Source organism: Alexandromys fortis, unplaced genomic scaffold, assembly GCF_014885135.2.
Source record: "Alexandromys fortis isolate MF-2015 unplaced genomic scaffold, M_Fortis_MF-2015_v1.1 scaffold_58, whole genome shotgun sequence".
NCBI classification, from domain to species: Eukaryota; Metazoa; Chordata; class Mammalia; order Rodentia; family Cricetidae; genus Alexandromys; species Alexandromys fortis.
The window spans coordinates 1870308-1893212 of NW_026067940.1; the positions used below are offsets into that span (position 1 = coordinate 1870308).

Consider the following 22905-nt stretch of genomic DNA (forward strand, 5'->3'; position numbering starts at 1 on the left):
TCAGGAACAGCTCTGAAGCTGCGAGACCGGACAGGACTTCAGTCTTGCCTGGCAGCTCCGGCAACCGGGTGGGTGAGCGGGCACGCTGGTCACCCCTTCTCTCTGCCTGCCGGGGTTGAATCTGTGCTGCCCGTGTCCAGGTGCTGGGCTTCCGGACCGACACCGACACCCCATTCCCGCCCGCTGCCGCCTTGTCATGCTGCCCAAAGTGGAGACGGAAGCCCCAGGACTGGCCCGATCGCATGGGGAACAGGGGCAGATGCCGGAAAACATGCAAGGTAAGGAATTGCGGTGCGGCGTTTCAGCTCCCGGCTTTTCCACCCTCGGGCTGACCCTGCGGGCTTTAGCCTCCAGCGGCATAGACACTGGGGCAGCCCGGCTGGCTAGTCTCAGCCTGCTACAGGCTGCCGAGTAGTGCGTTGGCCTCCTCCTTAGGAGCAAGCATAAAAGTTAATGGCACTTGAACTAGGCGGACGGTGCTTTCTCATCAATATCTAACTGGCCACTTCTAATTAAGTAGAGACTTCGAGCTCAGAGCCAACTGGAGCTGGGACAGCTTAACGCTAAAGGGTAGCACGGGATAATCTTAGGAACGGAATCTCTCATTGGGCACCCGGTTCGAGGTTGTTCGAACTGTCGCACACTTTAATGCTCCCGTGTAGAGGGAAAAGATTGACTAGGAGAGCCAAGTATATACAAGAAAAGATCACAGGAAAGCAGTTGATGTTAGAATCTGTGAGCACCCCGAAAGCCTAGCCGGATCCAGCAGCTGCCTAGGATTTGGGCAGCTCCAAAACTGCTGGCATAACTTAAAAGCACACCTCAACTCCATTCCCGCCCAGCAGAGTGCCAAATGCAAGGTTGTGCTCAGGATTAGCCCATCGCCTTGTCTGTCCCCCAGCTGTGACTACTGCTATCCTCTTGGCGTCCCTGCTCATGGTTGATATTAGAAAAAGATCCAATCTCATCTGCTGTATTTTCTTCAGAACTTTTATCTTAGCTACGGGCCAGGGTGGGAACAATGCTAGGAAAGGTTCTTCCATCTTCGCCCCTACCAGAGTTCAGGATGTTCGGGTCAGCCAGCCTGTGATCCCCGAAACTTCCTGCGGCCCCTCTGCGCGAACTTGAACCGGTCAGAGGCGTTGAGAGCAGTGCTCTGGGCTGTTGTGTTCTATAGTGCTGGGTAGGCTGTGTGCCCCCCCCCCCTTTTCCCCGCGTGCTCTGGTAGGGAAACTTAGGGTTGTCTAGTCACACAGGGTAAAGGGGTGTCAGGCATGTAGGTGGGCTGTTATCTTGGGTGTTCTCGGGGTCTCTAAGTCCCTGAGCAGCGCTGTAGAAATTCCCCAGACTAACTTTTCGTGTCTGCTGCTGCTGAGAGCCTTGGTGGCCGAAAGAGGTGCACCTGGGGATTCCTCCGAAGTGCCTTAGGCCGGTTTCCTGCACTCTGCCCTCCAGCCCTGCTAAATTTCCTCCTGGCAGGAGGACCCGGTTCTTGCTACTTCCTGCCCCGGAGCAGACATTTGGGATAGGCGGTTGCGGACGCAGGAAAAACAGCGCAATAGAACGAAATACAGGGTTTACGGATGACTAGAGAGAGATGCCCTGGTAGCTTTTTTTTTTTTTTTTTTTTTTTTTTAATTTGAGAGGGCCCTTCATGCCTCCAGCTTCCAAGCTTGCCTTTGTGCAAGGCGCTAGTAGATCACCCCAGGTTGCTTGGCCCTGGGTTTGAAAGCTGCGTGGGAAAAGCCTGGTGCGGCTTCAGCAGTGTTTTGCTGTCTGAGCTGAGCGCACCCGCGCCGGTAGATTTCACTCAACAGGGTAGCTCACCCCTACTTTGCCTGGGAACCCAGAAAGAGAATCTCTCACTAGGTTCTCAGGCAACATGGGGAATGCAATTTAAGGGAAATTCTCAGAGGACCTAGCTTTTCAAGGCTCGGTTGTTCTCTCTCCGGGCTCCCAGGCATTTCTTTGCCCTGGTGGATTTGGTTCAAATCTTCATTCAGGTACCGCGGAGGATCCTGTGAGTAACAAAACAAAACCCAAAACAATGCCCTGGCCTCTCAGATGCACCTCTCTCCACTCAGACTCTAGATTTTGCCAGAAGATGGGCCTCATTTTTTTTTTCCATGTGGCATCTCCCAGATGAGCACACGGAGAGTATAAGTTGTCGCTAATACGATACTCTTAAATGTGAAGTTAGAGTTTAGTTTGGGAGACAGAAGAGAACACACATCTGGTAAAGCACTGCCCCCCCCCCCCCCAAAGTGTACCTGGAACACAAGTCATGAGTTTGCAAAGCCTCGTAAATAAATTTCCCCAACCCGCAGCTTCTCCCAAATCCCCAGGTTCTGGTTCCCTAGAGTGGCGCTGTCTCTCATTGAGAGTTGGAATTCAGGCTGGCAACGCTGCTGAGAGGCGCGCTCAGCAACCCTTGTTTCTAAGTTCCCGAGTCCAGTGACTGCCTTTGCTGGAGCCTCTTCCAGCCTCTTCCCGAAGTCTTTGCAAACTGTTGTTTTCTCTCAGGCCAACTTAAGTAACAAGTCTACGGAGAACAGATACTCCATCAAGACTCGGGTGTGTGTGGGGGGTAAACTGATTTAAAAGAATAGGGATATTACCTGATAATTAAAGAGGCATAGTAATTTGGCTACGGGGGTAGGGGTTATTTCTCCATTTCCTTTTTAGTAAACAAATCTGAGGAAACCTCTGCCAGGCTGTGGGTACCCCTCCCCCGCCCCGCCCCTTGTCGTGCCACTGATTAACTTAAAGCAAACTCTCTTTGGAGTTTGTGCGCCTTTGGGTAGAGGAGGGTTGAGCAAGGGGCCCAAGAGCCCGGTGCACAGAGGGTTTAAAGAGGGTGCGGGGAGCACCGGTGCTGGCGGGTTATTCAGACCTGCCCCTTGCCTGGATGTTGGCCCACCCCTGCTCTGTTTGCCAATCTTTTCGGAGTTGGGGTGGGGCTTGACCGAAGTGGTTTTTCAGTCTCATCTGATGGTTCCTTGGGGTCTGCTGGCCACTCACGTTCACCTGTCTGGGGCGTTTGTGGATTAGTGTCCCTAGTAGCCATAGTACTCCCCACAGTGAGCCAGGATGCCTGGCCTGATTTCTGCTCAACCGGGCACTCTCGGAGGTGTTTATGCTTTGCCGTGCTTATGGGAAACTTGTGAAGTTCCCCATAAGCTCTAGAACTCCGCTAAACCGTCGTGTGTGTTTCTTTTCCTCGTCTGTTTCTGCCCCCTTCCGGGTGTCCTCTCCTCTTCCTTGTTTTTATTTTCACAGGACATTTTCAAACGTGAGGAGATGAAAGTGGCCAGAACAGAACTACAGTCAATACGGAACTGAATGTTTTGATTAACCTAACAGACTTGAACCTTGGGAGCCACAGGCTGTTGTTAAAGGGGGGGGGGGGGAGTTGCTTCTGAGAAGCAGGTTTCTGAGGCTTCCTTGCTCTCCAAGTAGCATGTGTAAATTAGCATTGCTAGCCTTGCATAGTGAGGTATACTTAGAGCCAACCCCTTCAAGAGTGTGTCAGTCACTTAAAGCCTGATTTTACTCTTAGGCAACGGTGACATTTGGGGATGTTAGAGGCTTAAAAGCAATATAAGGTTGTTGCTTTGTATGGTTCAATGCTTCTATTCTGATCTGTTGTTGGCTTTTGTTGAACAGTGGTCAGTGTAAAATATTAACCAGAAAAGTTGGAATTATTTTTAAATTTAAAAACCATAAAGTGCATGTTCACTGATGCCCAGAGGTGTTTTCCTTTCATTGTGTAAAAGTAGTTCTTTTTAGTGCCAGTTGGGTAAACATTTTATATTTTTTCCTGATGATATTTGGTCATCAATCACCAAAACGCCTTTGTTTTTCCAGCTTTAATGCCTATATTGGGAATTAATAGGGCATGTGTGCACATTTCTCTTTTTGTTTCAGTGTCTCAATTTAAAATGGTGAATTACTCCTATGATGAAGATCTCGAAGAGCTATGTCCTGTGTGTGGAGACAAAGTGTCCGGGTACCATTATGGTCTCCTTACCTGTGAAAGCTGCAAGGTTCGCTTTTTTTTTTTTTACTGCTACCAAAAAATAGAATGTTCAGACCAGAAAACAAAGCACTGGATTAGCCTTCAAAGCTAAACTTAAGCTGTTTCCTTTTTTGTTTTCAACTAAAAATGGAGGGAGAGGTGCCAAAGGGAGACCAGTAACTTAAAATATGTTTGACTTAGTTCAAAAGGCAAAGATACCTATGCTCTGTAGAAAACTTGCCAGACTGGTGGCTTTAAACTAGTTTATTGTGGCACAGTGATGTATCTATAGGAGGACTTTATTTCTAACAGTCCTAAATATTGATTCTGCTTGATTTATATATATTTAAAACATTGTTCTTGAAAGGAAACATGACAGTGTATCCCAAGAACACTTTAACTTCAGAGTAATCTCTGCCTCAAGTTGGAATCTTTTTCTTAGTTCAGAAGACATGAAAATCTGAATTCCCAACGGCATCGTTTCATCCTGATGGATCCCAAATGTAATTTAAAGGCTTTTTTTGACTTTTGGAATTTATATCAAGATACCATGAAACAAGATTTTTAGTTTCTGATTGAACAGTTTTCTTAAGTGTATCACGTGACTTATTTAAGTGCAGGGACTTTGTGTACGGTCACTATCCTTTAGATCTTGTCAAGATCTTAAGGATTTGTGTCAGGTTTTTTATAGTTCCATAAATTCAGTTTTCTGTATTTTTTTCTCAACATACTCTTTGAAGTAGAAAACTGCCTTTACTTAAACCACTGCTAGGGAACCCCACCCCCCTTCACTTTCCACAACAAAATAAGATTGTTCGTTTGCGGTCAGTCAGATAAGCAAGGGTACGAGGTGTCAGCTCTATATGAAAGCCACACACTGTATCTCTGAGCAGTCCCGTGGAGTGCCAGGCAGGCATCAGTTCAGCGCCGTGGGCTGTGCGCATGTCCCTGCATGTGTGCAGGGTGTTCCTATTAGCTGAATTTTTAAAACTCAGTTCACACCCTTGAATGGGTTCCATTGGCATTAGGAGCATTTCCCCATTTTGCTCTTGAAGTCCTTTTCCTTTTAACTGCCGAGTGTTGATGTTTGTAAAAGATCTGAGGTATTTTGCTATTCATTCCAACACTGGCATTTTACAATGGTGTGTGACCGAAATGGCTTGATATTACCTAAAAAACAATGCAGGGCTCTGTGTCTTACCTCTGTTTGGAACATTAATGTTAATTAATTGGAAACCAGATTTTAAAAAAAAAAGAAACATTGGTCAATATAAAGTGTATTTTTTCTCTGACTATCGGAACGAAATGGTATGAAACTGACATAATTCTTCAGGAATATAATCCTGGGGCCAGGAAACTGTTCCCCGAGGCCAGCAGTGCTATGGAGGGCTGGTCTTACTGAAATGTGAATCGACCACATAAGGGCTCCCGGGCACATTGAAAGCCTTTTTCTGGCGATTTCCTTAGAGCACAATAATAGGAGAAGCAGGTTTTGCCTCACTGTTTTCTCTGTCTTGTAGGGGTTTTTTAAGCGAACAGTCCAGAACAATAAAAGGTACACATGTATAGAAAACCAGAACTGTCAAATTGACAAGACACAGAGAAAACGTTGTCCTTACTGTCGATTCCAGAAATGTCTAAGTGTTGGAATGAAGCTAGAAGGTAAGACTCTGCCAATTAAGTCTCCCAGGACGTGGACTTTAGAACATGGAGCATGGGGACATTCCTTTTCTAGCCTTTTAACACTATTGAGAATGATGGGAAGTATTTTTTTTTTTTTTTGTTTCGTCTGTCGTTTAAACCTGGTAACATCTACTGGGGAACAAAAGAGAATTATAGAAGTTGTCCTGCTCTCCTTTTTAGTTTGGAGTATGATACCAAAAAAAGTCAACAAGACGGAAGCAACTCTACCAAGAAAAAAAATGCAATTAATTTGTAAAGAATTGAAAAATAAAATTAAAAAAAAACCTTAATTCTTTCTAAATCAAGATGCCCTAGTATTTTTTTTTTTAAAGAAAATTGGTATGCTTGTCATACTTGTTGTTCATTTGACAGTTCTTGAGAAAAGTTAGTTTTACATTGTGAAAGGAATTTCTTATATGGATTTTTATTTTTTAATAGCAGAAAGGTATACATCTATTTCTTCTTTTAAAGGAAAAGGTAATGATTGCAGCTATACAATTCAACAACCGGGAAGCAGACAGCATGCAAGGCAATGGACCCAAATCAGTAGCATTGAGCCCAAGAGAAGGGTCCTTAGAAAGTCCCACTGAACTGTTAAAGAACTGTGGGGTTCAGCTTGGCAGGCAGCGGGGTTAATATGTGACCGCTGTAAATAATTTGGACTTCATGACTGTTATGGCGTGCTGCTATTCTCCAGCCTTTGACCTTCTGGCCTTCCACAGATTAAACAGACTGCAAATAATGTAACATGGCGGGGGACCAGCACTGGCCTAGGATGCACTTCATTTGATCGAGGCGACACAAGCTACTTTTATTTGGAGGTTTTCTGTCACCTAGAACTTACTCTTGGCAGAAATCCTGAAAAAAAAAATTAAATGAGTTGTGTTTGGGGGTAAATCTGCCAAATTGCTAACAAATTTGTTCAAATAGGAGCAGCCACTTTGGTGAGCACAGGGACTACTTTCAGGAGGAGACTGAGAAGGGAAATAATGGAGGCTTATTAATTTCATCATCAGTCCCTTTAGTTGCCAACAGTGGCAGATGTCAACTACAAGAGCAGAAGATGGAATGCTGAAACTCAAATGATGTCATTCCATCCAATGTCGCTTGATTTTTCAGCGAAAGAAAAGAGATTGTGTGATTTTAGCCTCAATATTTCGCTGCGCTAATTGTGTGTGAGTTGCCCATCATAGCCATAGAACAGCAAAATGTTTGATAAATTATCTCATTGGAGAACTCTTACAACCCAGTGTAGAATTGTGGGTACTTAGAATTCACAATAAATTTTTAGTGTGAATGCTTATCCTAAGGTTAAAAAGCTCAACTTGACCTCTCAACATGTCCCAGACTGTGAAAGGTTGCTGGGTTCTGTCCAGTCGCCGCTGGCCACTGGGGTGGACCTGGAGAGCTCTACTGATGGCCACACCACTGTGGCTCAGTAGAGCCTCTGGACAACTCTGGAATGACTTTGTTTTCCTTCTGACCAATCCCACTTAAATTCAAAGCATGGCTGGTGATTTTCTGAGGTGGTCTCATCAAGTCCAGGTGAAAGGGTTTTTCCAAGAGCCTCGCCCTAGCTAACTTTTGTAACAAAGTATCCAAAAATCACAAGGCACGAGGAAGATGCTGCCAGAAAAACTACTTAACCTAGAATGGGCTTATTCTCTACTTTAAAACAAAGACAGAAAAAGAAAAATGGTCCTTGTGCCGAGCACACAAACCTACTCAGATACACAGCAAGTATACAATTTGGCTTCCATGAGAAGCCATGACATAGCTTGCATACTAGAAACTGGCCCACCCAGAAAGGAACCTGCCCCCCATGAATATTAAAAATCTGTTGTGAAACTTTTTAGTCCACAACGGACTAATACTTTCTTGGTTACCCAAAATGTGTTTTTTTGATAACAAAACCCACTTAATGGAAAGAATTTGTCAGAAGACATTTTTCTTGGAATATCTTGGTTTTTTTAGCAGGGTGGTGGTGGCACTCAGGAGGCACGGGCAGGTGGATCTTTGAGTTCAAGGCCAGCCTGGTCTACTAGAGCTAGTTCCAGGACAGGCTCCAAAGCTACAGAGAAACCCTCAAAACACACACACATACACACACACGCGCGCGCGCGCGCGCGCACACACACAATTCACTTCCTATGAATTACCAGTGTTTTGAAATGCCTAGAGATCTTGCAGAATGCTACTAACTCCCTCTTGTAGTAACCCTTCCTTTCTCCTCTGTCAATAGCCGTAAGAGCTGACCGCATGCGAGGAGGCAGAAATAAGTTTGGGCCAATGTACAAGAGAGACAGGGCCCTAAAGCAACAGAAGAAAGCCCTCATTCGAGCCAATGGACTTAAGCTGGAAGCCATGTCTCAGGTGATCCAAGCGATGCCCTCAGATCTGACCATCTCCTCAGCAATCCAAAACATGCATTCTACTAAAGGCCTACCTCTGAACCATGCTGCCTTGCCTCCCGCAGACTATGACAGGAGTCCCTTTGTCACGTCTCCCATTAGCATGGCAATGCCTCCCCATGGCAGCCTGCAAGGTTACCAACCATATGGTCACTTTCCTAGCCGGGCCATCAAGTCCGAGTACCCAGATCCCTACACCAGCTCGCCGGAGTCAATGATGGGTTACCCCTACATGGATGGTTACCAGACAAGCTCGCCAGCCAGCGTCCCACACCTGATACTGGAACTTTTGAAGTGTGAACGAGAGGAGCCTCAAATTCAAGTGAAAATCTCGAGTTTCTTACAGCAAGAGCAGGCAAACCGAGGCAAGCACGAAAAACTGAACACGTTTGGGCTTATGTGCAAAATGGCGGACCAGACGCTCTTTACCATCGTTGAGTGGGCCAGGAGTAGTATCTTCTTCAGGGAACTGAAGGTATGCCAAGTCCTGATCTACCCTCCTCTGCCCGTTCTGACCGTTCCTTATGCTCTCGGTGCTTAGAATAGGTTTTCCTTTTGAGTATGTGACTTAAGGAAGAGAGCGTGTCGTGACCATTACTGCAGGGTTACTATAGCCCTACTCGGTAGGGCTTTCGTTCTGTGTAGCTCCCAATTGGGATTTGGTGTTTAGCATGACATTTAAGTAGTTTTTTGTTTCTATATAGCATAATGCACTCAACGCTTTTAACTCAAAGAGATGGTTTCTTTCCCCCCAAATATAACATGAAACAGCTACTAAACTCATTTAAAAAAAAAAAAAAACGGTCAAGTCACAAACCATCTTATAATGATGTCATCTTGAAGGTTTCTTTTCGAAGGAGAAAAATGCCTGTATTTAACTGCTCAGGTCCTGCAAAGTGCAAACGATATCACTGGTTGGTAGAATCAAATAGGCATTTACTGTTTGTTTGCCTTGACATTAGGGTGGTAAAAGCATTGTTTTCCGAGCAGATGCCAGTAGGATGCTGACTGCTATTGCCTAGGGAGTAAGCCAATGGTGAGTGTTTGTCTGCTGGGTTTCTTGCAAATCTCTGCGGTTTCAGCAAATGCATTGGGACGTTGTAAACACAGCAGTTGTTTGCATAAGGATCTCTGTTTAACTCCATAATTATTTTATTTCCTGAAACTTAAAACTGAATTAATACAGGAAAGTTACTTAGGAGTTTGGAATCTGAGTGATGACCAAGCCACGTTTTGTTACTAATCATTCCATTCCCGACGTAAGCAAAATCCTAACTTTGATTTTTCTCAGGCTTTTTCATTATAAAAAAAAAAATCAACGTTGTGATTCTGCTGCCATGGTGGGGGAGGTGATGAGCAGTGTCTCTGGCTTCTGATACCCAGCGTGATGTAGACTTTCAGCCGAAAGGCTTACCGTTAAAATGGGTTGTGCAGGCTGAGGGGTAGGGAACCATGAAGCTGTGTGCTGGGGGAAGTGATGTTTGTCGTAGAAGTCTTGCAGCACCGGCACGTATGTGGGTGGAAACAAAAATGCCACCAGCTTGCGGCGGCGGTGCACCCTGCCCTTTATTGCTACCCAGAAAGGTGGCTGAGGGTGACGCGACCTGGCCACAGAGAGCAAACAGAAAGCTCTGAGCAAGCATGATAAGGCCAGGTGCCCCCAGAGTAGTGTAGAGACGCACTCTCTGTGACAGAGCATCCTTTATTTAAAAAGCAAAAACCAGACACTTTCCTATTCTGAGTGCTTTTATATTCATAGCCATGTCCCTAAGAGGACCGAGGAGCTACTTAAAACTGAAAGTGTTTTTGCCAGCAACTGGAAGGTGAAGTGGTGTATATAAACAAGGAAAGCAGAGTAGGAGCAGTTACGTGGACTTGAGCTGAATGAGGTCTTCTGGGTCTATAGCTGTGTCTGTCACGGGCAGGGATCGGGCGTTGCCAAGTCTTGGTGCTCTCGCCTATAAGACTACGTGTGAGATGCTTGTGTTGAGGTCGTTCTGCAAGGAGGGACGTGAATGCCTGCGAAAGGCGCTGAGCTCTGCAGGTCTGACACACTGCAGGCACAGTGAGGGGGTACTGTCTTTAGCATAGTTGTCTGATAAAAGGCTCAGTCTTGGTCTAACAGTCTTATATTCAGTCTTACATTAATAACATGGCACTGGGAAACAGTATGAATCAAGTGTTACTGGATGGTATGATTGTATTGTAATGAATAACCAAAGCAACCCATAAAATAGCCAAGTAGCAAGTTAGTTGTATAAGATGAGTATGAGGTTGGATGAGATAAAGATATCTCTTCCTAAAGTTTCTAACAATTTTGTAAATAATATTTGTATGGATTTCCTTAAAGAAAAAAACCCAACCTAGTATGGATGCATATTCTTGTAATCCCAATAACCAAGAGGTTGAGGTAGGAGGCTTGCAGTGAGTTCAAGGCCAGCCTGGGGTTACAGAATGAGACCCGGTCTCAACTTAGAAGAAAGAACAGCAAAGTTCTTTTAGAAACACAGCTGAAGAGATTTTTGTTTTAACAATCAGCAGCGGAATAATTAGGTGTATTAATTATGATTATGTGTATAAATATATATACAAAAGAAAAGGTTAGTAAGTAGCCCCCAGTTAGCCTTCAGGGATGCCGGGAAAGTCGTCATTTTTCAAATGTCCTTCGTCGCAGCTAAATTCTGGAGTGCGATTGATTCTTTCCAATGGCACAGGGCTTCAATGTGCCTGAAATATCAAGGTCTTGGTTTGGAAGGGGGCATTGACATCTTTACACTGTTGTTTAATGCGCTTGGCCGGCTGTCATCATAGGAAATAAACTGAAAAAGGAAAGTAAAAATGTACAAACACCAGGGTGCTATGAGGGCTGGGAAAATCCCCCAGGGGACAGAAAACCAGGACCCACTCAGCTTAAGTGTTTTTCAGAGAACAAAGAGTAGAACTATAACTTCAGGATGGCTTAATCAGAGATGTGGGAGGAGAATTTCTTCTGTTTGTGTATAAATTTACTTTGTAAAAAAAAAAAACAAAAAACAAAAAACAAAAAAAACAAAAAAACCAGAAGGGCAGTGGTGGCACACGCCTTTAATCCTAGGCAGAGGCAGGCAGATCTATGTGAGTTCAAGGCCAGCCTGCTCTACACAGTGACTTTTAGGACAGGCTCCAAAGCTACTGGGAAGAAACCTTATCTCCAAAACAAAACAAACAACCAGAGCAGGTCCTTGGGAATGCAGGGTGTGTGTGTGTGTGTGTGTGTGTGTGTGTGTGTGTGTGTGTGTGCATGCGCGCGCGAGTGTGTGCAGTTTCAAAACTATTAAAGTATGACCCTCAGTAGGGAATACATTGGAACATGGTATACCAAACACACCTTGCACATACTCACGCACATACTCATCCCTGAAGTGAGGTGCCACGTGCTGCTCTGTGACCCCCATGTCACACTCACTCTAGGACCCTCTGTTCTTCTCCCATCTCATTTATTTCATGTTTTGTTTGGCCTTTTATTCTGGTCATGACCCACTAAATTGATTTCATGACCCACTAATCACTCTTGACCCGCAGTTGGAGAAGCATTGCTCCGGGGAAGGTTTTGCAGTCTGTCCACTGGCTGTCACCTCCCTGGCACTGCCATCTCAAACCAGGCTTCTTCCTGGCATGGGCTCGAAGACACGCCTAAAGCCTGTAGTCCAAGTCTTCCTTCTTTTTTTCTTCCTGCTGAAGTTGTGACTTTTAAGTCTCATTTGGGGAAATGTATGGTCACCTCCAGGCGCTTGTTTTCTTGGCACTGTCACAGTAAATGGCCCATCAAGTGATACACTTAGGGAACAGATTGCTTACACCCCTGCCCCCCAACAGAAAGCTCCTGGAAATAATAGGATAATAAGGCAATTTTTGCCAACCACCCCTTGATCACATGCACAGCTACACTTCCTACCATGTCAGAAGGAGAGAAGACAGACTTTATTCAGGGGAACGGAAGGGCTGGTGGGTAGTTTTGAGCTTGATTCCTATCTGGGAGGTATGTGTGAAAAGGGGTTCAGTCACAAAGCATCATGCGGGAATCGACCCACGACAAAAGGGGGGCTTGAAGGGCACAGTAGGAAAAGAAGGAGAAGGATCAAGGGGACACATGATTGTCTCCGCTGGCCTGGTTTTCATTCTCAAAGAACGGCTTTGGTCTCCATCATCCTAAACAGTGGCACCTGAGTAGAAAATTGAGTGCCCCTTGTCACTTTTGAAAAAGCCCAAGTAGAATCCACAGTCCCCATTGCCTAGAGAGAGTTTGCCTAGGTTTTCAGAGCCAATGCTGGTGAGAATCAGGTGACACCCACTGTCCCTCTCTGTCTCTTTTAATGTGTGCATGGCTGTGCATGTGTGTGTTTGTGTTCGCACGTGTGGTGGCCAGGGTTTGTGGTCCAGTGCCCTCCATCATTCTCTCTCTAGCTTCTGTATCCAGGCAGGGTTTTCCCGGAATCCAGTGCAAAAGCAGGGAGTCTCACTGCCAGCCAGTGCCACACTTTCTGTCTCTTCCCCCTGCACAGCGATGGCAGGTTGGCCGTCTCATCCGCTCAGCCTTTTACCTGGGTTCTCGGGAGGGGTCAGAAGCAAACACTTTATCTGCTGGACTGTCTTTCCAGAGAGTGTTGTTTGCCCCTGGTGAAGGCAAGACTGAGACTCGGGGTCAGAGAAGTAGACTTTCTGTGTGTCTAGGGCCCTAGTACAAAGAGGGGGGGGGGGGGTAGGCAGAGACAGGGACAGAAACCGAAAGAGACAAGCAGACAGACAACAGACACATAACACACAAGCTCTGACCTTTGACTCCCAGACCACAGACCTTTGCCAGTAAAGCTAAAGCGGATCTCTGGGTTATCAGAAGTCCATCACCGCCACCATTAAATTACTAATAATCAGCAAGACAGGTTTTCCCTGAGCCCAGATGACCCCGGAGAGGGAATGAGTCACTTTAGAAAGCCTCAATAATTCTTCTCAGCCACTGGGGAGCCATTTCGTGTGCATCTACCAGCTAGTGCTTCTTCTGGGCTTTACACAACCTCACCAAGCCCTCCCTCCCAGACACTCGGGTCCCGCGAGCACGCTCGTGCCAGCCAGAAGGCCAGTCCTGATGCCTGATGCAGGCCGGTGCTCTCAGCATGTGCAGTGTGTGCTCCTTCTGCCAGAAAAGATGGGTGGAAGGAGAACCAGGACTGAAATCCAGGTCAATGCTAGCCATAAGGGACATAAGCCTCTGGCCCTCTGAACTTGTGTTCAGGATGGACTTAACGGCCCCATCCTGCTGGAAGGAGACCACCTTGCGAGGGAAGGAGAAGGCGGGTCCATTTCCCTCTGTTTTGCATCACCTGTGACTGGAATATCTATCTCACAAGCGTCGGTACAGTGAGAAAATGATTCCCACTTTGTTAAACAACTAACGAATCTGGAGTATCTATTTGATCTTTTAATGAGACCAGATGTCCTCAGAGGGTTCTGGGAATGGATACAGAAGACCTTCCCCTCCATGAATGATTCTGATACATGTAGGAATAAAAAAAGTCTAAATTAATCCTGACTGAAACTCGTAACTAGCATTTCTGCGGAAAATAGGTCTCAGAGACTTGGGGAGTTTGTGTCAAAGGAATTCAGTCATGTTGAAGCCAGCTCTTAAGTGTGGTTTTCTCAAAATCAAAACAGCAGAGGCGGGGGCAAGATTTCTCTTTCTCTGATCCATTACAGAATTTCTAAGCAGAGTCACATTTATTTTTAACATTTATTTTTCCTTTTCTTTCTTTTTTCTTTTCTTTTGAGATGAGGGTCTTTTATTTTATTTTATTTTATTTTATTTTATTTTATTTTTGCTTTTTCGAGACAGGGTTTCTCTGTGGTTTTGGAGCCTGTCCTGGAACTAGCTCTTGTAGACCAGGCTGGTCTACAAGTAACTGTACAAGACCAGTAACTGAATGTAGATGCAGAGATCTCCAGCACAACACTGGGACAAGTTCCCAAAGTCAATTCAAAGAGCAGGAAAAGTGAGAAAATGAGCAAACAGGTCAACACCATGATGGGTGAACTCACAGAGATCCGCCTGCCTCTGCCTCCCAAGTGCTGGGATTAAAGGCGTGCGCCACCACCGCCCTGCGATGAGGGTCTTTATTGTATAGCCCTCACTGGCTTGGGATTCTCTATGGAGACCAGACTGGCCTCAGCCCCAGAGATTCACCTGTCTCTGACTCCCAATTTCTCTCTGCTGAGATTAAAGCTATATGCCACCAGGCCACAGTTCATCTTTCCCAACCAATATACTTGTATTGCATCTGCCTCAATTTTCAAAACTTTTTTAAAGGATTCGTTTTATTTTTAATCATGTATGGTCATGTGTGTATATGTATGTGTGAGGGTGTGAGTGTTCAAGTACGGTTGCTCTCCACCCAGAAGGCTCTAGAGGTGGAATAACAGGTGATTGTGAATGGGGAATGGAACTTGAGTCCTCTGTAAGAGCAGGAAGCACTGGGCTGTAGTGTCACACGCCTTTAATCCCAGCACTCAGGAGGCAGAGGCAGGTGGATCTCTGAGTTTGAAGCCAGCCTGATCTACTAGAGCTAGTTCCAGGACAGGCTCCAAAGCTACAGAGAAACCCTGTCTGGAAAAACCAAAAAAAAGGGGGGGGGGCAGAAAGCACTCTCAATCAAGGCGCCAGCCATCTCTCCATCCCTCATCCTTTTTTTAGAGAGAGAGAGAGAGAGAGAGAGAGAGAGAGAGAGAGAGAGAGAGAGAGAGAGAGAACCAGGAATGGCTGGGCCAGTTCCACTGCTGAGGCTACTCGGTTTCCAGAACCTTAGGCAGACACTTCACCTACCTACCTTTGTTTCGCTTCTCTGAGTACAGCACAGTTAATCTGAGAAAGAGATTAATAAGGTAGCAAAGAAAGAAACTTTTAATCTTCTACTGCTACTAAATTTCTCAAAGCAAATCAAATTAAACCTTCTACTGCTAGTTGCTCATAAAACAAAAGCCACAATAAAAGAACTACATCGCGGATAGATTTATAAGGCGATGGGGAGACTGGTTTCCTCCTCTAGGGGTGGATAGTTTTCTTCCATCTTTGTAAATCTGGAGAATGGGTAAGCCAGTCGGTTTGGTACCCTGCCTTTGGGCTCCATTTTGGTATCCAGCTTCCAGGCTGATCAGAATCCTGTGCTCTTGCTGATGATGACGGAGGGGGAGTAAATATAAAACTTACTTGAGAATATATGAGAACTTGTTATCTGCATTTCCTTCTTGGCTCACTAGAGACTTGCTCACTGGAAGACTGGGTGGATCAGCTCTGCTTGGCGCCACTTCCTGCGTGGGTAGTTTGTGCTCCGGTCTTAGTTCATTGGTGGGTAGTTGAACATGCCCATCTGACAGTAGGGAGGAATATTCTTTTATTATTATTATTATTAATTATTTTCGAGGCAGGGTTTCTCTGTAGCTTTAGAGCCTTTCCTGGAACTAGCTCTTGTAGACCAGGCTGGCCTCCAACTCAGAGATGCACTTGGGATTAAAGACGTTCGTCACTACTGCTTAGCTGGGGGAAATATTCTTGACCTATGTGTGTGGGTTTTAAGTTTCAAAGTTATTTTATTTGTGTGTGCGGATGTACGTGTGCGGGTGAACACATGTGGAAGTCAACAGCTTCTGGGAGTCGGTTCTCCTCACACCATGTGGGTCCCCAGACTACACTGGTAGTCTGTTTTGATGGCAGGTGCCTTTTACCTATTGAGCCATCTCACTAGTCCAACACCTGTCTTCCTCAGGGTTTCTGTGAAAACATCACAGGCTGTCAGGGTTCACATCTGTAACCCCAGCACTAAGGAGACTGAAGCAGGACGGTGAGTTCTAGGCCAGCTTGCTATATAGCAAGACCTTGCCTCACACAAACAAAACAACAAAAGGGGCACCTTGAAGCTTCCATCCCCTAGTAGCTCATTTTCATTAAAATATAATTTCCCAGCCCTTCCCTAGGCTTTATTTTTCTCAGGATGCAGGTACGTGAACAGTTCTATCAGCCTGCAGAATTCCTCTGACTCCCTGTTAGTAAACTCCCCTCTTCACCTCATCCTTTTATTTTTTCTCTTCATGGTTCTTTGAGACTTTAAAATAGAATTAAGGCTAGATGTTAGATGTGTGGTGGTATATGTGAATCTCTGTGAGTTCAAAGGTTTGTCTGGTCTGCAGAGTGACTTCCGGGACAGCCAGGGCTATACAGGGAGACCCTGTCTCAAACAAAACAAAACAAAAATCCCCTCAAAAACAGAAAGATTAAATAGCCTGTTGAACTTGATGTCCGCCATAGTACAACACACGTAGTCATAACCACGGAGACATAGCCTCCCTGGAAAACAGCATTTTGCATTTAAGAAAAGAGTCCCTCACGCTCAGCAGTTAAGAACACTGACTGCTCTTTCAGAGGACATGGGGTTCAATTCCAACACCCACATGGTGGCTCATGACTGCCTGTACCTCCAGTCCCATGGTATCCGACACCCTCACCGAGAGATGCATGCAAGTCAGACACCAGTGCTCATAAAAAAATAAAAGAAGGGGGGCTGGAGAGATGGCTCAGCGGTTAAGAGCATTGCCTGCTCTTCCAAAAGTTCTGAGTTCAAATCCCAGAAACCACAAGGTGGCTCACAACCATCTGTAATGAGGTCTGGTGTCATCTTCTGGCCTGCAGGCATGCATATAGACAGAATATTCCCGGCACCCACATGGCGGCTCACAACTTTCTGAAGATCCAGTTGCAGGGGCTCTGACGCCTTCACACCAATGCACATTAAAAAAAGTTAAACCATAGGCAGAATACTATATACATAATAAATAAAATAAACATTTTTAAAAAATTAAAAGAAGGAAAACCCCCTTGTTCTAAAGCCAGTATCCTAGTTTACACAGCTAGCGAACTTCCCAGTCTTAGTCTGTTGGTAATCTAGTTGAGTTTGGGGAGAGAGCATCAGGGTGGGCGCCACAGCTGAGACATCTAAGAGGAAGAAGTCAGGTCAGGGGTGTGCCCGCGGCTGATGGGAACAGTAAGGTTTGCCGGGGGTCAGGTGGTGAAGAGCAGTGGTTTTTATTGGGTCCGCACGGCAAGCTGAGCTCTGTGCTGACAGAGCTTCACCTGCTATGAAGCCAGTACAACACACCATACGGGTCTTTTTGTTTTAGTTTCTTCAGACAGGGACTCAGGTAGCTCAGGTTGGCCTCAGACTTGAACATTGTGTGGCTTAGGCCAGTCTTAAACCCCATCCCCTTGTCTCTCCCTCCCAAGTGCTGGGGTCTCAGGCCAGGCTCCTCCCACACCAGGCTCCTCCCACACCAGGCTCCTCCCACACCAGGCTCCTCCCACACCAGGCTCCTCCCACACCAGGCTCCTCCCACACCATGCTCCTTTGATCTCTTTTTGTTCAAAGAGATGGAGAAATTCTGGGTTGCAGTTCACACACAAGATATTTGTTCTCAAGGGGACATCTCTTCCTCATCACACTTCTGAGACTTCCAGATTGTAGTGATAGAAGCTAATTATTTAGTTAAAAAAAATTGCAAGCTGGGCATGGTGGCACTTTCTTGGAAAGCCAGCACCCAGAAGCCTGAGGCAGGAAGATCACAAGTTCATAGACAAACTGGGGCTCATGGAGACAACCCTGTCTTAACTAATGAATGCCCTCTCGAACCAAAAACCGTTCACTTCTTTATTTTTTAAAAATAACTCAGGCCTTTTAATCACATAATTTGTTCTTAAAGTTAACATGACTGACTGAATGAGTTTGGAGGTGTGGGAAGAAGGGGAGTCCTTTGCAAGCTGTAGAGTGCTTCCTAACTGTCACCATTGCCACCACCCACACCTATGCACATAGGTCTTGGACGTTGATACTTCCTACTGCGTAGGGTTCTTTTTCCTAAGTGGGCTCAGGGATATGGAAATTCATTGCTTTTTAAAGAAGTTTTCTTCCACTTCAGGGAGCCTGTTGTAGGAAATTGAAGCAAGTGCCGTACACTAAACTTGCTTCAGAACAGACACGTGTCTGATGGGGAATAGAGGTCTGTTCTGGAAACAGCCTTACGTGTAAACTGGCCCACACCTGGAGGCACAGAGAGAAGGCACCAGGTGTGCAGTACCAGGGTGGTGGTCCTTTCTACTCGTGAATACCTGGGTGGGCTTTGCCTGCCCTCTCCAGCCTCCCAGGGCCAGTGCCATTTCCTTACAGAATAGTCTGCAGGCGTGGTTTCGTCACCTTGTCTCTTAGAAGTGCTTCTATGCCTGCTTGCTTATATAACAGTTAGTGTCCTTGCTTGCTCTGAGGCATGTGCCATCCTTTGCTGGCAGATTCGCCGGTGGCCCGCCTGCTGGTATGAGCTCCTCAGGGATAGGGAGATGAGATTGCCCATGTTGGAGTTTCTCGATCCTTGTGTGCGCCCAGCACCCATGGGTAGCAGGCTAGCGAAACCAGCAAACATGACTCATGCTTGACACCCCGTCACGCACTGTTGAAGGACTTTGCCCCCTGAACCTGTGAAGGGAAATAGATCCTTTTATTTCCCGGGGTGACTGAAGAATGGCTTCGCACTGACTTGTTCTTCTGCAGCTTGGGAAGTAGATCACCCAGGAGCTCAGCGTCTGTTTGCAGAATGGCTACATGAGAATTGAGTGCTTAAACCACTCCTGATGTTCCAGACATCTATCTCTAACCCAAGAATGCCACCCACAGTCAAACACAAGGACTGACCGTCTGTCACCTCCTCCAGCCTCTGGCCACTTCTCCGATGTCTGACCAGTAAAACCTGATTCTAGGCCATCTCACCCCAGACGAACCTGGACAGCCAGGGGGTGGGAGCCCTGCTGGCTTTGGGATTCTGGTCTAGACTATCATCTGCCTTACTCTCCACACTCCTCTTAGCCCTTCAGAGTCTTCTCTCTTCCCGCAGCTTCCTTTATTCTTTGTCTTTTCTGCCTTAGGATCCCATGGCCGTGGGATTTGGTTATCCTGCATCACATGATGGTGGACCACCACCACCCTTTGTCTAGCCCCGCCCTTGCCCTTAGCTCTATGGCCTTGGTGGGGTGTGAAGCACTCTCAGGAGGCTGATGGATTAGATAAGAGAAGCAGTTGAGGTTGTAGCCCCAGGTCAGGCTCTGGCTGCCACAGCCAGAACTTCCTTGCCATTCTTCCGCTGGGTCACTGTTCCTAGAGGGTGTAGTGGCTCTACTGTATGCATTCCCACTGACCGGGCCAGAGTGAGCGAAAACTGGGCACCAGGCCTAGCAAGCTGGCTTCTAGACGGGGTCCCTATCACTCATAGGAAAGTGACTTTGAAATTTCCCCTCTCCGGGGCATGGACAAATGAGAACAGAGTATATATGTATGGATGAAAACCCATCATACTAACTTTAATATGCTAACTTTAAAAGGTAATATGCTAACTTTAAAAGGTAAAGGGAATATTCCTTTAGAAAGTAAAGACACACCCCCCCACACATTTGTTTTTAGCAGCCTTCTGGTTTCTTTGCTTGACATGTGTTTCGATGCTGGTCTCTTAGCCATGTTTCCATCCAGTCCAGCAGAATGGCCACCTATGCTTCTTGATTTCTTTCTTCCTTGGGAATCACATTCAGATGCCATGTGGTTTACCTACCATGACCAATTCTATGGCATTTTTTTAAATGTGATGTGTGTTTGAGCTCAGGGCCCCCTACAGGCTAGTCATGCATTCTGACACTGTGCTACTTCCCAGCCCCAGTTCTTCATGTGTGGTATAGTCTAAAGGAATAGCCATAAACTTGGGGAGAAAAACCTCAGAAGTCTAAAGCCCCCAGGCCCTTGAGTGGTGCCGCTCGGAGCACATATAGAGATGCCCCTCGGGCTGCACCACATAGAGGGTTAACTTTACACCCAAACTTGATTCAGTGTCTCATTGCGTTGGAAGCTTTTCCTTTATAGGAGTTAATTCTCCTAAGGTCTAAAGCCTGCCAGTGGCTGAACAGGGAGAGGCCAGCAGAGTCATAGTATGGACCAGGTAGAAACTGGCCTTGTGCTGGCTTCAAAGCCCACAGCAGGACCACCTGCCAGGAACTGCAGTTTACCCCAGAGCAGTATAGAGAACGATTTTGTTCTATATACCTGGCTAGCCTGGAACTGTGTAGACCAGGCTGGCCTTGAACTCCAGATAGCTGTCTGCCTCCCAAGTTCTGGGATTAAAGGCTAAATTTCTAGAAAGGAATGTCCAAAATAGCAGATACATGCTGGCCAAGTGTGTACAACATTTAAGGAGAATTGGGTTGGTGGTACAGCTTGCAGTCCCAGCCTTAAGCAGGCAAAGGCAGGGGCATTGGCTAGTTTCAAGCCAGCTTGCTGTATGTATATAGAAAGTTCCTGCTCTACTTAAAGTCTCTGGCTCTTTTTCTCCTCCTCCTTCCTTCCTCCCTCCTGAGGTCACATAAACGCTAGGCAGGTACTGTGTCATTAAGCTACGCCCCTTATTTTTACTATTAACAACATTAAGCAAGTATCCTGTCCTCAATGGGGTGAAAACTATCTCAAAATGACATTTTCAATTATTTGCTTTTTATTCTTTTTGAGACTTTTTTAAATTGCCTTGGTTGTTTTAGAACTCACTCTGTAGACCAAGCTGGCCTCAAACTCAGAGATTCCCTTGTCTTTGCCTCCTGAATGCTGGGATTAAAGGCGTGCATCACCACTGCCCGGCTTCAATGATTTCTTGACAAGTACTGCTTACTTTTTTGTTGTTGTTGTTCAGATATCTTCAACTTAATTTGGTAGTGAACGATGGTGTGTACATACAGGTTTGGGGGTATCAGGATGATGGCATGTACACACAGGTTTGGGGTACTAGGACGATGGCGTGTACACACAGGTTTGGGGTACCAGGATGATGGCATATATACACAGGTTTGGGGTACCAGGATGATCATGTACATACAGGTTTGGGGTACCAGGACATGTACACACAGGTTTTGGGGTACCAGCTAATTCTGCTTCAGTTGTTTCTGAATGCGTATCCCGTTTTCAGACTTGTTCTCTGAACTTGGCTATCTAAGGCATGTTGTTTTATTTTGACTACTGGATCCTGTCGACTCTGAAATCTACCCGAGCTCCGTTACCACACGCATCTTTTCACAGACCTGCTTGTTTGCTCAAAAGTTGTGATGAATAAGAGGCCTTACCTTACCGCCTAATTAAAAAAAAAAACTAAATATTACATTTCCCTTGTAAAAAATAATGATATAGATTAGTGTTTGTGCAGAAGCATCGGTAACAGAATTCTTCACAAGTTTTCCTTTGGGTGATGAAAAGCTCTTACATTATTTTGACTCGCTAATCAAATGTAATTGGGTAGCTTGAAGTGCCTTAGATTCTCCTTGTACCGTTATCAAAGCAGGAAATGTAACGCACGGAGCCGATGAAAGATGTCTCTCACGGCATTCTTTCAATTATAGATCTTAGGGAGCAAATGAAAGCACGGCTCTGCTGCGGAAAATGCCGAGGTTTGAAACGCCCCTTAATGGTAACTGCGGTTTTAGCTAGTTAACACGTTATTATGGACTGTAATTGATTCTTACTCCAGCTCCGAGGGAAAAAGTCTGGATCTGTTTGGCATGGAAATTAAGGGTGGGAAGATGCTGGGGCACGGTAATATTGCTGTTGACACTAGATTCAGATCACAGCAGCTATCTGCAATGGAAACAATAGTTCCTGCTCCCATTTGAGATGACAGGCCTTTAAAAACATTAGCGTTTGGTTGTAGCTGAGAAATGCCTAGAAATAGGAAAACACATCCTTCACTATAGCATGGCTTCAGCTCAGACTAGCCTGAGTGATGTCATTCAAATGGATGCTAACATCAATTTTCACACACACACACACACACACACACAAAGCAATAAGTTAAAAATTAAAGCCACATATACCTTCATCTCAGTAGGAGGGAGCACTTTTTTTTCGTTAGTTCACACTCAAGTCATCCCTGAAAGTCGGCTCCAGTTGAGTAGGTGTGACTAGGCTTGATCCGTGTATTAACTCATTTGTTCCCTCATTCATCACACAGATAGAATTACCGTGTGTTAATCTCTGTGCTGAGTTTTTGGAGACAACGGCAAGAGCCGTCTTGACTGAACACCTGCCAAGTGCCCTGGGGTTCATTTGTTTCTCAACAACAACACACTCCCTTAACGATAGAGAGACAGCGCTGAGCATGGCACCAGGTTCAGACTCTGATGTCCTGTGCTCATGCCTGGCTGTGTGGCATGCGAGCAATCCTGTGCTCACATCGCGGTTCGCAGTGACATTGGCACCAGGCGATGTAGTTCCCGAAGACTGCAAGCCAATGAAGATTAAAACAGAAGGAAGGCAGCTTGTCTAGAATGTAGTACAAGCCCTTTGAAGAGTGTCTAAGCCAGCGCAGGAGGGACAGAAGTGGTTAGGGAGAGAGTCTGGAGAGGAGAGTCGGAGTCCAGAGCCAGATGGGAAGGCAGAGGCAGAGCGGTACGGCTGCCAGAGAACAGCTGGCACAAAACAGAGGCCTTGGCTTTGGGGAGTCTGGCTTAGTCTCACTGGAAGGTGAACTGTCAGAGAACAAGCAAGGGAAAGCTGAGCAGATTCATAGGGAACACTAATGTACGGCCCTGTTTTTTGTTTTTGTTTGCTTGTTTGTTTGCAAGACAGAGTCCTGAAACTTACTACGTTGACTGGACTGCCCTTGAACTCACACAGAGTTGCCTCCCAAGTGCTGGGACTAGAGATTTGC

At 45.9% G+C, this 22905-nt stretch overlaps 1 protein-coding gene across 3 annotated transcripts in view; it reads left to right on the forward strand.

Annotated features, from left to right (window-relative positions):
• The window catches only part of Nr5a2 (nuclear receptor subfamily 5 group A member 2), a 126057-nt gene that overhangs the window by 12320 nt on the left and 90832 nt on the right, over window positions 1-22905 (forward strand). For all 3 annotated transcript variants that reach the window (XM_050147683.1, XM_050147682.1, XM_050147684.1), the window contains 4 exons: window positions 141-278; window positions 3928-4046; window positions 5539-5680; window positions 7944-8587. In XM_050147683.1, the coding sequence (XP_050003640.1) occupies window positions 197-278; window positions 3928-4046; window positions 5539-5680; window positions 7944-8587 (987 nt within the window). In that variant the 5' untranslated portion in view covers window positions 141-196. The remainder of the gene's footprint in view (window positions 1-140; window positions 279-3927; window positions 4047-5538; window positions 5681-7943; window positions 8588-22905) is intronic.